Source organism: Lepeophtheirus salmonis, chromosome 3 (genome assembly GCF_016086655.4).
Source record: "Lepeophtheirus salmonis chromosome 3, UVic_Lsal_1.4, whole genome shotgun sequence".
Classification (NCBI taxonomy): Eukaryota; Metazoa; Arthropoda; class Copepoda; order Siphonostomatoida; family Caligidae; genus Lepeophtheirus; species Lepeophtheirus salmonis.
The window spans coordinates 3955393-3973501 of record NC_052133.2 but is presented as its reverse complement, the minus strand read 5'-3'; the positions used below and the strand labels follow the sequence as shown (position 1 = coordinate 3973501).

General features: G+C 29.7%; 1 protein-coding gene across 1 annotated transcript in view; it reads left to right on the top strand.

The window, feature by feature from the left end:
- The window catches only part of LOC121114248 (zwei Ig domain protein zig-8), a 210556-nt gene that overhangs the window by 189693 nt on the left and 2754 nt on the right, over positions 1–18109 (top strand). The window contains exon 4 of the mRNA XM_071886899.1: positions 3858–4018. Within this exon, the coding sequence (XP_071743000.1) occupies positions 3858–4018 (161 nt within the window). The remainder of the gene's footprint in view (positions 1–3857; positions 4019–18109) is intronic.

Sequence of the window (18109 nt, the reverse complement as noted above, 5' to 3'; positions counted from 1 at the left end):
TGTTTTATCGATATATTCCTGCAGAACAAAAATATAACAACTTCAAAATAAGGACACTTTTGTGAACACGTACTGACTTGAGTCACAAACAGAGGGACTACAAATAAAGCAAACAAGCCTCAAAAATAAATGAGAAACTTGAGTTTCACTCTTGTAAAGGGAATAAAATAATGCCTATGAACTAAAAAAAATGTATATTTAGATGAGAAGTATTGTTTAAAATTGTTCTAATGAAAATATGAAGGATATAAAATCTAAATTATTCCATTTGAAGACCTACGTTCTCTCTCTATTCACTCTTTAGAATCTGTTCTATCATCTCCTAGTTCCCCAAAACTATCACTCACTAGACTATATTTCTCACTTAGTATGTATAACGAATAATGAAAAGTTGACAATGATGTCGTAATTTCTGGTAAGTCCCAAGTATGTTACGCCATTAACATCCTAACACATAAACGTGCATTATACTCTTTCTTTCAGCTGTCGATTTCTTCGCTTTTTTCCATTATTATTATTTCAAAGGTTGATCAGTGAAGTTTAAATGATCTCCTGTTAAGCTGTGATAAATTCCATCCACTATAATTGAAGACTAATGTCATCATGGTTGGGAAAATTTGTTTAACTTCGACCAATTAGGTCTTTTCATCTAATTCTTTTAGAGAAAAGGCTGCAAAATACAGTTTTAAATTACAAATTATTAAGGATTGGTTTTTTTGTTAAGCACAAGAAAAATAGTGTAATTGAAATAAGATACTTGCTGGTATAGGGGGATCACTTTTCTACTTATAAAAAGCTTAATGTAGGGGAAATATTATAATTAATTGTAAACATATTAAAAAATGAGGTGCGTCACCATAAAAGAAGTCTTGAACAAAAATATAGAAAATCCCACTTTATTTTTTTACTTCATATTGGACTTAATTAAAGGGTTGGTATTAAAATTTGCGCAAAAGTTAGAATGAAAAGTTGAAAAAATTGGTCCCAATATAGCCCTTTTCAAATATAACTTGTCAATTTTTAATTTTTTTTATTGTGACGATCCATTTAGGCAGCTTTACGTTTAATTTTCCGTGCTTCTAAACGAATAATAAGGATAATTTGTTAATAAAATAGGAGAATAATTTTTCGAAAAATATAAATATGATTTATCTTTGATTGATGAAAGAATAAATTTATTTTTAGAAAAGAAGAATAATATTTTGTTTTTTCCTCCTTTTAAATCACAAAACTGCATTTTTACTCTAAAAATGATACACGTCTAATAGATTGTAATTAATATTTCCTTTTTTACCCTCTTTTTTATACATTTGTCCAATTAAAAAAATAATAATATATAGGTACGCTCCACAAAAAAATGTCTTTGATTCAATGCAAGGCATTGAATTTTATCTTTCTTCTTTTTTACCTACATACCATTAATCATATCTACAATGTCCAAATGAAATATAATATAAATCTTTATTCATTTAAATTATAAAAAACTTTTTTTTTTAAATGTCATCAAAAAAGAAAACAGGCATCGTCACATTCAGGTTTTAAAATATTATTTCTAAATTAAAGTGTTAAATTTTATGAGGGTATTTTTAGTAATCAATCCATATTGTTCAAAATGAGAAAAAAAGCTATTTATAACCTTACCATAAAGTACATAACTCATTTCGAATATTTTTTTACATTACTTAGCAACTTAGATACTAAAAACCTTATTTAAAATAGTTCTTTTTTTCTTTTGAAAGAACGGAATGAGACAGAAAATGTATAAACAAAATTATATGACTACAAAGTTTGTCATAAATAATGTAATAATATTATTTATGATCTTAAGTGCACTATGAGAAACGCAAGTTTCAAATTATATTCTCGTTTCAATGTCATTTTTACATTTGAATTTTATTCATAAGATGAGAGACAATGTATTATACATCATTTTGATGTATTTAACGTTTTTTTATGAAGTAATATTTCTTATATTTGTTTAATGGCCTTTTGGGGTTCCTTTTCCTAGACTATGTGGATAATCGATTTAACGATGTAATTTTAGAAAGTAATAATTATATGTCTTTTTCTAATAAAAAGTTCAGAGTGACATTCAATTTTTTCTTACTCTGTTATTCTATAACAGACCCCAACCCCTCCCCGTTGCAACAGCCCCGGGATCAGCAGGAGTATCTTTTGCTGCATCGTTCAACTAGACATCACACAAAAAAGTCCATCGGGTTGAAGTTTGGGGAGCTCGGAAGCCAAAAATCTGTGTCTAACAAAGTAAAAAGAAATCTGACAACCTTCTTGAGATCAGCACGCATTGTTCTCGATTCATAATCACCTCCAGACTCTTCCAGTTCCTTCTGGTCTCTCTAAACAAAAGATTTAAGTAGTTTGCAATCCCAACATTATTTTGTCTGGTGAGCCAAACACTTATGCCTACCCACCATAACAACAAACAACGTTCTACCTGCATAGACACAGTCTATGCACTCAATTTACGTTTTTAAACAACCGCTGTATTTTGTCCATATAAAATGCTATCTCCAAAGAAACAAAAATCTATGAAAGATATATTTTCAATAGATTTATGAATTTAAGATGTCCCTGTCAAAAAAAGTTTAACAATGCCTATTTTAGGGGAGAAACTTGGCCCAAGGCCCCTCTATTGACTGAAAACCAGGATGTTTAGAAACAAAAAAAGGATGTACCTTCTTTTTTAAATGGTAGTTAAAATAAATATTATTTCTAAGTCAAACAGTCATTAAATAAAGTATGAACACAATTTTTAAAAAGACCATACAAAAGCTAGGCATTTTCTAAGAAAAAGTTTTTACGTAGATACATTAGAGATGAATAAAGTTGACTTATGGATACAATACTTTTGTTTTATTCAATGTATCTATAGTTTATCATACTATCTAACGTCAATCTATGCACTTTGGGCGATCCCCCCATTATATTTGGATAATTGGTTTCTTTTAAACTTCAAAGCAATTGCAAGTAAAATATCATGTGACTCGATCGATATATTTGTGAGCTAATTAAATCGGCAATCGACCGAAGTTACTTATTATTGTCAATAATTTTATTACCCTAACAAATAAGATGATGTTTTAATTTTTTTTTTTAAATTGAAATTTGTTCAAAAATAATAATGAGATTTAAAAATTTAACTAATTAACTGTTAAAAATCCAATTGTTCTCAGTGAGACATTTTCTTTAACTTTTTTAACTCTTAATTAATGGATGTGACCCTATCAATGTTTAACGTAAGAGTATGTGACGTCATTTTTATCCGTTATACTTATATGGTCAAAAATTAAGATTATATCATTATCAAATCGACCATGAATAAAAAAATTACGATTTAAAAATTATATGATGAAATCTTGTAAAATCTTAACCACGAGGATGACGAATATTATCCAGTTTCCAAAATTGCCTTAGATAGGCTTTTGTTTGATTACTTTTTACAAGAATCTCAAATGGGTGATGAATCGGTTTTTGATTTTTTTAAGCCTCAAATAATCGGTCCGTATCCAAAACAAAAATCCATTTCAATTGAACCCTAAATAGAAAAACCAACTCACATTTTATCATGGGTTATCATTTGTTTATTTTTGACTTATTTATATCCTTACTGTAGTTAACAATACTTAATTTGTTAAAAAATACAATATTCAAAATGACACTTAATTGTTTGACATATTAGAGAGAAATTATTTATTTGAGTGAATGTTATATACATTTCTAAGAAATATTTAATTAAAAAATATGTTATATCTTAATCTATTAATATTATTGATTAATACTTAATTTTATTTAAAAAAATTATTTTTTTCAATCACTTAATCCTTTTGTTTTCATAGGTTTCGACACCATCTGGAGCATACTCCCTGCCATTCGAACTTCAAGTTGTTACACCTAAGGCCCTCATTTTCGGAATGGACGCTAGAGGAGAGTTTCATATAGATCCTGGATCTAATTTTATTCTAACTTGCGTCATACCAGGTGCACCTTCAGCCCCACAGTGAGTTGTTAACTAATTTAGTCCAAGAATCTAAAATTGTAGAGAATATTTTTAAATCTTGTAAAATAAAAATGATTTGATATTATTAATAATATTTATATTACTAATCCCATGTAATAATTTATGCACATACATATGTTTGATATAATTTCTCTGAAATAAGCACTAATGTACTCGTATATTGTTATGTGAAAGCTTCTGGTCGTAAATAACTATAAATGACAGATAATATGATTGGAATATGATTAGATATAAAGAACTTACAAAAGATTTATAGATTCTAATAAATAAATTGGATATGAATGTAACGAAAGTTTATTGCAAGGGGGGTTATATAATCTTGGTGCCATCAAGGGGGTCCACAAGGTGATTTTTTTAGGGAGAGAAGAGTAATGACTAAGATTTTTTGTTTTTTGGGTATGGGGGCTTTTTGATAATTTTGACAGAATCTTAAGTTTGACAAATAACTTTTTTAGAAAAAAAAATTATATAAATTTTACATTTAAATTTTTTTGGAAGAAGCTAAATTTGGACTAAAAATCTTTTTTTACAAAGTACAAATTGAAATCTTATAACATTTTCAGGTTTAAAATAGATTAGAATAAATAACTTGGATATTATATACTTTAGACATCATCAGACGTCTGCAGGATTTCTTTATTTCATTTTTTTAGGAGGGCAGGTCCGTGACTACGATTATTCTTTTTATAGGGGGGCTTTTTGACAACTTTGACGGAATTTTTTTACATATAAACTCTAAATTGGTATATGCAGTTTTTAGAGGCTAAACTTGAATTCTTAAAAAATATAAATTAAAATTTGTTTAACATTTGACCATTTCCATTTTTTTTCACAAGACAATAGTTTTATTTGGCCTAACGATAAAAAAAAATTGGAAGAATATAGTGATAATTACCCCTAGGTCCCCCTGGTTGCGTACTACTTAATTGAACTTATTTGGACTCTTTAACGAGAAGAAATATGAAGCTCTAATTGGCTGGTGTCTTCTAAAGCGAATTGTTTAAAGAAATGTAATTTTTCCGTATATTTTGCAAAAATACTCTGTTCTTCAAAAGCGTGTATGGAAAGTTCACTGCGCTCTTTACATTGACGGAAAAATTACTGTTTTACTTCACTGTTATTAAAAGGCATATTCATTGTTTTTTGTAATGTAATTTCCCTTTCCTTTTTAATATGACGAGCTAAGCTTAAATTACGCTGTTAATAACGAGTCCTACACATACAAAGAACAACAAAATTGAGGATTTCAAGTACATTAAATGAGATCACAATGTTTGCCCTAATATATATAACAAGTGACAAGTTTTTTAAATTTATTTAATATCAATCTTAATAAATGTTTATAAGGGAATTAAGTCAATAACAAGAATGTTTGTTGTCAGATATACACAAAAGGAAATGAGCAAACTAACAAAACATTCATAACAGCAAGATATTACAGAGATGTTGAGCTTAGTAAACAAATGAGATAGGCCTTCATTTTAAAAAAATTCAAAAATTCCTGGTGACATTCAAATTGTATCCGACACAAGTACACTATAGAGGTACCAAGATATGAGTACAATTTCTCGTTAATCTTTCGAGATATATAAGAATAATAATATGAAACTATCAGAGGTAAAAAAATATAATAATGGTTGAGAAAGTTTTTTTTGTGGCTACAACCAAAAAAAAATTATTTCGATTATTATTTATATTATTCATATCCTATATATTTATTAAAATGGATTTACATTTATAGTTTATGCTAAGATTTGAATACGGTGGTATATAAAAATCAATTAACTCTCTCATGCATTTTGCATGTAGCATTGTGTATTTGTCAGTATGCGCTCTAAAGACTAACGTACTCATCAGTCTTCACATCATATTAAAAAAAAACTCTAACTCTAATTATTATTCCTTCATATTTGAGGATAGAACACTTATTTTAAATTGATACATGTATTGATTAGTTACATATGAGTGTGTGCTGATGAAAAACCATGAGTAACACTGAGATTTCTTTGAGATTTATCTTCTATTTTATTTATGCAAAATTTGTATTTTAGCTGACGACTAATTACTCTGGACAAAACCGAGTACTACCGCTAGTAGTATAATATACTGCAAATATTTATAAGTTGAACATTTTAAAATTTCATTCAAAATGGCCACTATTAGAAAAAAACACGGGTTGAAACCTTTTGACAGCACATGCACAGGCCACACGGACCATGTACTCCATACAGCCTCAGATGCAGCTAATATCTACTACTTGTTGATTTCTGAGACAGCATTGGTCTCCTTCTCCCCCATCTTCTACATTGCAAAGTCCAGGGATTGCAAAATGGTAAAGAAGGGGGCTTTCAAGGTCTATCGTTTCCATGTTATTGTTTTGATTTAATTTAAATTTTGTCTACAAAATCAAAATTGTCTGCAAAAATACTTGTTTATTTATTCTTGCTACCAAAAACTCATTCGTAGATGGTTTTGAGTGCATTGAACTGACTGTTTCATTAATTGAAACCATTTTGTAATTGGGAGAAATCTAGTTTCTCATAATTAGTGTTGATTTTTGTAATTTAAATGTTTTTTTCTGCTTAAATAGAGTTACTGAAAAATTTTAAGGGGGGAGGGGATTATGCATTTAATGGTTATTATTGAAGTGTATTGGAACTAGTTTGATTGGCAATCTAACGTATTTGTATTAAATGTTAGTTCACAGAAAAAACTTTTTTTTTATAAATCAAAATATATATGTACATATATAGCCAGGTTGTGAAGTCACAAGAAAAAATACAAGTGACTTAGACATGCTTGTCACTTTTTCCCTAATCATTGCGTGTTTTCTAGATAAAAATATACATATAAAACAAATCAATACTATATAATATATAAAAAAATTGTTCGGTCAGGCATTGGAAAGTATATTAAGAAGAACTTGAAGTTAATGTGCATAATGTAAATGCATATATATTCAACTTTTTTTTTTTTTTTTTTTTTTTTTTTTTTTTTTTTTTTTTTTTTGCAAACTAGAAGTTAATTTTGTGTTCGTAATAATGTCTACTAGATAATAACAAGAATTGATTTATTCAGCATTAAAGTGTTTTTTTCATTCAATAAGTATGAAAATACTATTATGTTTATGTCGAAACATGAACCTACTACTAAAATATTCATGCGTAACCTATTTACTTTGAGGTTTTGTATAATTAATAATTCCTTTTAAGAATTCAAATATCTGTAAAATTCCTCATGTTTCATGCCAACATGAATTGGAGGTACTCACATAAATATACATATGGAATATTTGGCTCTAGGAAGATTGCCGGTAGGAATATTGGCTTACTGAATATTGTCCTCGAAAAATTGCCCTGGAGAAAATTGTCATCAATAGAAAGTTTTCTACAATTTAACTATTTATGTACTGATTTGTCAACCAATTTGTCCCCTATACAGATTGGACTGAACCATATACGTATCTGTACATAGATAGTTTTCTCAACTGAGGAGTTAGTTACTGTCAATGCTGCCATTATAAAAAGTATTGGGAAATTAGAAGGAGTTTTTTATGGTTCTTAAAGTGGCAATGGTGTTTTTTAATCCGCCTAAAGGCCTCAAGTTCATACCGGACAATCGTTTACTTGAAGCATTCACGATTCTATAGCGTTTTATTTGAAGTAGTGGTGGTGGTTTTTTAAACTGTATTGAGGTTCCACGGTTGTCCTACACAAATAACGAGTGCTTGGGTGCATTTTGGAGAATTAAGAGAGTTTTTTATATGTTAGCCCTTCTGCGGATGGGAAAACTATCAACGAATACGATGAGTTAGACCCATCAGTAGTTTGGTAGATCTCTATAAATGTAGTTGGAAATTTTATGGAGGAAATCCTCCGTACACATAAATATATATATATATTATATTTGTACAAATAATTTGATTACCTTTAAATATATTTTAAAAGCGTAATAATACATTTTGTCAATCAAATTATATTTAACATTTGAAATATATACGCAATGAATAAATTTTCAAATGCATTTGTATAATTAATTTATCTGACAGGTCCAAAGTACAAGGAAATAATGTCAAATAATTTCCTAAGCATGCTAAAATAATGGACATAAAGTAATTTAAAAGTTGTTCCTTATGTCAGTCAGGGGTGGCTTAAGGGGGGGGGGTGTACTTCCCCATGGCCCTGTTCTGAATTGGAGTGCCTTACTGAGAATTTTAAATATACAATACAAGAACAAAAAATTTATTAAAACCATACAAAGAGTATGCTTTGACTATTTTTTCTTAAAATGGTAATTTTAAAAATAAAAATAAATAAAATTTGTACTTAAATTTTTATTAAAGGCCAAACAAAAACTGGACCTTTTATAAAAAAAGGTTATTCTAAAGTAAAAATGGTTTTAATCAAGAAAAGGGGCGCACACTTATTTTTTGACCCAGGTTCCCATCACGTTTTAACAGGCCTGGTGACTCTATCATTATTCATATCTAGGATTGTCATACAAATTGGTTTTGAGCCTCAAGTGAAGTTTGTCATTTTATATAATTGTCTTGTATCATCTCCAAAGTATTCCTAAAGAATAAAATTAAGAAATAATGATACTGTCATGATTCATGGTAGATATATGAGAAACATCCCTAATACATTACACTATCAGATGTTATCCTCCTTCGGTATCATCCCTCACTCCACGAAATGTTCGTTTTGATACTCCACAAAAGACGAATTTACGACATTTTCTGCATAATAATTATGATTATCACATTTATCATTCGCGTACAGTGTTCACGCTAGAACTAGGGAGTGAATTACATAAGCTATACTTTCTTTGGGTAGATTTTGATACGTTATATGCTTGACATTGTCATTTGGCTCAACAAATGGATTAAGAACCAATCTTTTGGAGAATATATTATGCTTTTTAATATATTCATATCCTCTCCAGAAAACCAAATATAGAATAGCAGTACCAATGATTAAATTAGGGACTTGTTTGATTTGGTAGGAACTCAAAAATACAACATTCCAATAATGATCCTGAACATACGAAATGGTTTGTCTTTACTTTAAGCTTTTTATTCATAAATTTAATATCCCTTGATAATTTTTTCACACTTTTCCAACTTTTCCCGGAATTCAGAATAAGAATAAGTAAATGAGCCTATGTACCTATAAATCATTTTTACATCAACGTAGAAATATGTATGTGAGTTGACTTTGTCATTAAATTATAACTAAAATATGAATTTCAACAAATCCCATTATCTTACTTAAAAAAGATATAAAAATTATATTTTTCTAGTTCTATGAATGAGAAAATTAAAGTTTTCTTCTTAAGATAAAGAAAAGTCATTTCTGTTATCAAATTCTATGATGGTCGAATTTTTTTATACGTCTCCATGTTGAATAACTTTAATTAAAAATCTTGTAAACTAAGCTTCTATAATCTTCAAAATTAATGTGTGCAAAAACTCAAGAGTGCGGCGTTGAGTATCATTTTATGGCTTTTTCTTACGATAAATATATCAATATTGTTCTAAATCTTACGGTCGTTTCCAAATTACACACAAAAGACGCCCATGGAACGATTTTTACTTATTGATGCTATCACCAATCTACCTAAGTTTTCTTGAAATTCTTAACATCCAATTTTAAAAAAATATTACTAAAAATAATATAATTACTTTTCGAATAGATTTATTTTTTTAAATATAAGTCATTGGTCATTCGAAGAGAAATTTTCACGAAGAAAAAAAATTACTAAAATTTGATATATGGTATAATTGAAGTTAAACCCGCATAAAAATAAAATTTTGTATCTAGAACTCAATCCCACTGTTAATTTTGAGGCCTTAAAGATGGAGAAATAACAATTTTCATTATTGATATAATGTGTGATTTATAACAATCATAATTTCATTTATGCAGTATTTTTTGTACATATATACATTTTTATATAAAAGGTTATGTTCGATGAAACCTTCTTCTTTTCTTGATTATTATAATTCACACAATTATTCATAACTTTATGAATTTTCCACTTTTTAGTAATTGTTTTTTTTTTAATAATATCGGTTTTAAGTTTATATGGTTAAAAATTTTAAGAATTTAAGGCCAAAAAACTAAGGTAAGGTTAAGTAAGGTTTTTCTCATAACAAAACTAAATATATATATATAAATTAAGTTTTGTTAAGCTAACTGATAGCTTTAAAATGACGCGTTTTACTTGCTTATAATTGCTTTGATTGACCATATATCATTAATCAAACATTCATCAAAATGCTAGTTTCTTCATCATTAAGGCCTCAGAGCTGGATTGAGTTAAAGATTCAAATTTAATTTCTAAACTGGTCTACTGCCAATAATACAATATACAAAATTTTAGTCAAATCCGGTTCCTAGTAAAAATTTATCATACATGATTAAAAAAAATTTGGGTCTTCAGAAGCTTTTGCAGGAGATAGCACGCCACTTCTAAAATCAAATTTATAAATAAATGCTAAATACTAATGTTTTAAAAACTGTTTTTATTTATTTAGCTCCAAAATACACCCCATTTTACTGGAATTCAATCCAGTATCCGCCGATAAATGTTCATCTATAAGTTTCTTACTTTATTATAATAAAATAAAATAAAATAATTACACATCATATAACAAATCCTCAAAAGTTGATCCTTCATTGATCTTTTCTTTTCCACATACTCCATAGCAAGTTCAGTCATATCTGCATTGTATCAATATTTGAGACATTGGGCTCCATAGAATATTGTTCTTTGCATCTTTTGAAGATTTTTTAATTTATTTATTTAATATCAGTTCATTCATTTTTTTCTTTGTACTGCTTAGAAGTTCAACTACATCGTCCAATAAACTATGTTTCTTCCTTTTCACATAGCTGTTGTGTTCCTCCTCAGTTACAAAGTCCTCACTAACCTTGATTTTTTCGAGATGATGAGGGTTTGCCACAAAGGCTATCTCTTTTTTGTTGGATTCAACCTTCTCTTCAGATGCACTGCTGTGAATATCGTTTGAAAAATCCTATTGTTTTTAAAAGGAATATTGGAAGGTATTTAGGTGAGTCCTTAACTAAGACGTTTAATGAAGAGCTCAGTTGTTTTTGGACATTGGAAAATTGTTTCAAATTTGAAGAACTTCTTAGTTTCATTACTTCATTAAGCTATGATGAGCTACTCTAATTCCTTCAACTTTACCAAAAGGAGCTAAATGATTATCTATTTCGTCCTAAGATACCTTGCCCCATGTGTTATTCATTCGGATATTGAAGTTTCGGTCTCTTTGCATCATGTCAGTGAAATCTCGACACTCTATTTTTACATTGAAGGGATTGTCTTCTTTGTCTTTTAATTCTGCCGTGAGAGGGAAATATATTCTTTCAACAAGAAGAAAAAATTATTTTATTTATATTAAAATAATGACTGTGAATTTTCCAAAAGGTAGTTTTTCTACACGAAGACTTTAACTGGCATCCCTTGTAGAAACTCTAATGCATTTATTTTATACCCGAAGAGAGAAAAGATAATTTGGACTAACAATACCTACATACATAGAAATGTAATGAATTACTATCTGCATAATCATTTACGTTTTTATGTGTTAAAATACCAAAAGAAAAGTTATTTTCTTGCCAAAAAAAATATATACTGTACAAATGAAGTTTGAACATAAGTCATTAAGAATACTGAAATAAAAAGCAATCCTGATTTAGAACAATGCAAAGTTATCTATTCAATTTGTTGTAATATCAAATCATATTATTGATTTACTTATAGGGGAGACTGTGAGAGTTGTAATATTTTTTTGAATTTGACTCAATTACTATGAACATGTTTGATCCAGACACGACAAAATTTAAGACAATAAACGTACATCCGTTTGTCATCGATTGAATTCATTTATAGATTATACAAGGCTATGATTTGTATGTCATACAGTATTTGAATCAGTGTTGGCAAAACCATAGGGTTCATTGCCCGCTCCCACTTTTGTAATATTTTTGCATTTAATGTTCATTATGCCTGAATTATAATGATTCTCTTTAAAAAAAAGAGAAAACATTTTAATGTTTTTTTAACTAAATTTGTTTTGTCAAGATATTTGCAAGTAAAGGAGGCTAAATTATATCATTGTGACGTCATATGGGACAATTTCAAAAGGGAGGATTTTTTGACAAATTTGACAAATTAATTTTTTTAAGAAGAGACAAAATCAATTTTAAATTATTTTGACATTTAAATTTTTTAGAAAAGGTGATAATTTTATTTGACGATAACGATAAAAAATTTCAAAAGTGGGGGTCAAATTGGTCCTCAAACGACCTGGTTGTAGTTATATTTAGAAGTACAGGTCTCATTCATTTTTATGAAAATAAATAACGAGTATCCAGTTTATGTTTAAATTTAATCTTCATTTTAAATTTTAATAATGAGTCAATAAATTAAAAAAATATGAATTATTCAAGAACGCTTCAGTGTCGTCTTCATATGTAAATATTCCTAAATATTTAACCGCAATGTACACTCTCAATATTCAAAACTCAAAAATTTTATTTATCTACATACATTATCCTAAACTGACCCAAATACAGAGAAAATTATGTCTGCCATTGAAAATTCCAATCTGACTGTATCTTGAAACATATTCGTGATTATCACATCAATTACTAATTTTTAATTTTAATTGTTTATTTAAAAATACTCATTTTATTTTTGAGTTGTAATTTTAGTACAATTTTATTATACAAATTACAACTTGTACATAATATCAACTTGTACAAAATATAAAAAAACGTCTAAAGATAAGGATTATGCAGGTTTTTTTTTTTTTTTTTTTGTTATTAATGTTTTTGAAATCAGAATATGTATGTATGAGAAAGAAGATTTTGATTAACATTAAGATTGATCATGCAGTTTTGTCAATGTATTATGGAACATTGTAGCTCAGTGGACAACGCCCTCAGGAAAAATTATTTGCATGGACTCAAAATGTGTTGGTTCGCGTCTCGGTAGTTCCTAGAAATGCAAATACATTAAATTTATTAGGACTTCAAAGAAGATTCCTAGGTCCGATGGAGTAAATGTAATACTATAATGTTTACTTGTACTACTGAATCTGTAATACTCCACCTGACCAATTAAAGTAAAATTTTTAGGACTGAAGACTGCAGTCCCACACAGTTCAGTCTTGTTCCGGTCCATTTCAGTACTGTATATAAATCCTAAAACTTATAAAGTTTGGTCCTTGATGAAGTCATTTAACTTTCTTTCTTTCTTTTTTTAATCATTTTGTAGTACTGACAGTCCGAAGGATCGATTGTCCTCAGAATGGACTGACACATTACCAAAAATTAATTGCATCTCTCAATTCTTCCTTCAAAAAGAAAAAAAGCGAAAAGTATTTGGCCCTTGGATTTAAGTTGTATTGAAACTCTGGCCAAGACAACTTCATTTTTTTTTTTTTTTTTTTTTTGGGTTCTCTTAAACATTTTTGACAAAGAATTCAGATAAAATCCTCTGTTATTTATTCCTGGGCTTAACAAAGAAAATACGTTTTTTATAAGGAACGGAGTTTCCAGAACAGTACTTTTTCCCATCAAGAAGAAGTGTATAACTAAAAGAAGAATTGTTCTTCTGATTCATTGTTTGGAAACAACAAAAGCCCCGAGACGCGAACCTAGACACATTGAGTTCAAGAGAGTAATTTCTGCCGAATGCCTTGTTCAATGAGCTATGTCGTTCCATTGCAATATTTCTCACTTGGGTAACGAAGTCTTTGCACACAATAATCCTAATTTAATGACGTTAGAGATAATAGGACTCTAATTCTAGACCATCCATTATTTTATAAATGGGATGACTTCATCACAATTAAATACAACTTATAACTCAGACAAAAAAAAGTTACTGATCGACTTTACTAAAACTTTGTAGGAAGATTATATATGTCAACAGTCAGAGACTAATAAATTTTGAAATGTCAAGGTCATACAAAGCTTTAAAACACATAATCGGCCATAACTTTGGCACAAATTGAGATACATAGCTCAAATTAATGTTATCTTGTAGGGATAATAAAGGAATACAGGATAAAGCCAAGGTCACACAAAAGGTCAAGAATTGGTTAACATTGCAAACTTTTGACTAATAACATACAGTAGAAATGAATGTTAATTTTTAAGGGAAAATAATTTCAGGCGGAGGTTAACGCTATACCAAATGATCATTTTATTTAACTTTGTATCATATAGCGTAGTTATGATTCCGATTCATGTGACTCCAATTTTAAAAGATGAAATCTTTAATTAATTATTTGTGACGGATTGAAACCATTAGGAATAGTTTTCATTAATTATTAAATGATGGATTCATTTTGTTATGATTTTTGAAGACGATCTACGTAATAAATAAATATATATATATTTAATTTTTAGTCTTAGTGTCAACTTTCCTTGGAATAAAATATCCTTTTTTATTCCAAGGATTAAAGTATGCTTAAGGAAAAGAAGCCATAAAAAATATATAAAAAAAAGAAACAATTTAAAAAGGGCAAGTCTTAAATGGTGGGAGATCAGTACAAGGCGTCTATGTCCAAAAGCATCATGTAGGAAGACAATAAAGAATTTTATTTTTGTATACTGTAACTTTTTTTTCCTCAAGATAAATTATGGATATCAAGAATGAGGCAAAATATTAAAAACAACACAATGACGATTTATGAAATTTTGAACCTCTCTGACATTTCTCGTTTACTTATATTACATTTATTTCCCAAATGAGTTTGTACCAATGAGAATAGATATAAGAGACGAAGTCACATAGTAAAGAAGACAACTTATGATGATATAAAATATGAGATGCTGGAATGTAGAAATAAAAGTAACCAAAGAATGACATGCTGACAATTCAAATAATATGTTGGAGAAGAACAGCTTAACTGACATGACGCTTTGTTAGATTAGCTACAAGCAGCCATGAGATTAATGAAATTCCCCCCTAATTCAATACGATATCTATCAAGGAAAAAGGCAGGAATTACTTCATTGTCGATCCTCCATACCAGGACGTACACTTGGTATGTACCCAAAAGTTCCTTAGGGTTACTCTTCGTCATTCTTGAGCATATGCACTTCATGTTTATATGTTTTCGCCTCAACAATTTAATAATAATAATAGCAGGTTTAAAAAATAAAGACTTTTGGGATTGCACATGTTAATGTAATATTTTATACATACAACCCTAGTTATAAGTTCTACCTATAATTAGAGTTGTAAAAAATATGAAAGTTAAGTTAAATTATGAATATTTTTTCCATATTTTTGGGCCTGAAAGAGATTATAAGAAAAATATAAACAAAGTATATAATAATGACAAAGCCTAAATTATGTAAAATAATTTAATACACGATTTTTTATGGGCTCATTCAATTTTACTGGTTTTTTTTTTTATTTTTTAAATAAAAATGGTTTATTGGCTTAGCTCGAATAATATGTATTTATTTAATCAGAAACAGAAAAAATATTACATTCGATACCATTGTGAATATGATGTATTTGGTAGGTAGAGATATATTTTTCGAGGATTTTTTTTCTTTTTCGGATTTTAGAAACAGTTGAAAAATACAAAAATTGTTCATGGACACACATTAGGGTTTCTCTTTCAGGATTCCATTTTCGTACTGTAGCGTGAACCTACGCACAATCAGCTCAAGACAAATAATTATCTCAAGTGAGGATCTATTGAGCTACGTTGTTCCATTCTGTTTCGAAGTATTTCTACGGGTTTTACATCTACGGAAAATTTCGCATTCAATAATAAATCATTCAAGAAAAATTATGTTGTTCATCACTTACGATTTTTTTTTTTATTATAACACTGGTCAACAAAAATTTTTTATTCTTGCATAGACTTTGACAACGGATTCTTGACAACTTGGGCTGTTAATTCCGAATGTATGCTTAGATTTGCCACATCACATCAAGTTTTTGAGATATCTGATATTTAATATTTGTGGATGTTTACATAAAAAAGCCTATAATGATATCACGTGTTCCTGTTATGTATGTATCTGTCTCTCTCTTTGACTCGAGTACTTAAGGTGTTTTAATATATATCCTTTATTTAATCCAATCTATACCAGTAAAACTATCATTGGATATTATTTCTTGTGTTGCTCTCATTTAGATTTAGTAAAAGTTGGAGATTATATATTAAATATTTTTTAAATCACCATCATAGCTGTTTAAGAAATCCGAACACATCTGTATAAGTGTATAAGCTAGCCATGTCTGTATCCTCACGGAGAAGAAAGTGCTGTAGCGACCCAGATATATTCTGCTATATCACCTCAAAGACGGAACATAACTCACTTCGTTAAGAGTGTGTCCCTTGCTTATTTTAAAGTACCGCTTGGAGACCAAAACAAAAAATGGACACCTCACATAGTATGCACGACTTGTCTCGAGACTCTAAGATCTTGGTCTCAAGGAAAAAATGCTAAGCTCAAATTTGTTATGCCGATGATTTGGAGAGAACCATCAAACCACCTAGAGGATTGCTACTTCTGCCTTGTAGCTGTTAAAGGATTCAATAAAAAGAACAAGCGATACATGACATAACCTAGCATCTCCTCTGAAATACGGCCAGTTCCTCATTCGGACGAAATAACTGTACCTGTTTTCACCAAGGTAGCAGATATTGATGATGAAGTACATACTTCAGTCGATGATGATGATGAAGAAGATACAGATGCAAATTACACACCATTGGGTTCATTGTTTGGTCAACTTTTTCTCTGTAATCAACCTGAATTGAATTACTTGATTCGAGATTTGAATTTACCCAAACAATCGGCTGAGTTGTTGGCTTCCAGACTGCATAAGCGAAACATGCTTGCTCAGGGCACAGGTGTCACATTATATCGTAACAGAGATGCAGAACTGAGGAAGTTTTTCGATTCCGACAATCACTTTGTATACTGCAGTGACATTGAAGGGCTTCTTGTGGCTATGGGATTATCTGCGTATCATTCAAGTGAGTGAAGACTCTTTATTGATAGCTCAAAAAGAAGTTTAAAGTGTGTTTTACTTCACAATGGTAACATATATGGATGTATTACTATTGTACACTCAGTCTCCATGAAGGAGGAGTATGGAAACATCAAAATAGTACTTGAACGATTGAAATACCTCGATCACAAGTGGTTAATCTGTGTGGATTTAAAAATGGTGAACTTCCTTTTGGGTCAACAAGGAGGTTACACAAAATACCCTTGTTTCCTTTTCTACTGGGACAGTAAAGCTGACAAGGATCACTGGGTTAGAATGGAACGGCCATCAAGGCATACGTTGGTACCTGGAGAGAAGAATGTCATTAATGAACCACTACTTGATCAAAAAAACCATCATCCTTCCACCATTGCACATGAAACTCGGTATTATGAAGCAGTTTGTAAAAGCTCTTGATCACAATGGTGATTGCTTTCAATACATATGTTCAACCTTTCCGAGTCTAAGTGATGCGAAGAAAAAGGCAGGGATTTTCGACAGACCCCAGATCAGAACATTACTCAGGGACATACTTTTCATTGAGAGGATGACTGCTGTCGAATCTCGAGCGTGGACAGCATTTACTAATATGGTGCAGGGTTTTCTTGGGAACAAGAAAAACGACAATTACCAAGAGATTGTGGATGAACTTCTCCTTAGTCTAAGAGAGCTCAGGTGCAGAATGAACATCAAACTGCACTACTTACACAGTCACCTGGACACGTTTCCATACAACCTTGGAGATGTTAGCGACGAACAAGGTGAGATGTTCCACCAAGACATTAAAGTCATGGAAGACAGATGTCAAGGTCGTTGGGACTCGCATATAATGACTGATTACTGCTGGAGTTTGATGAGGGATCATTCAGATGCTCTACATAAGAGGGCGTCATCAAAAAAGGAAGTTTACCCCAAACATGAACTAATATGTTTGTCAACAAACAAAAATACACTGTTCCTGCATCTACTAGTTTGATATAACATTCTATCTTTGTAATAATATTGAAT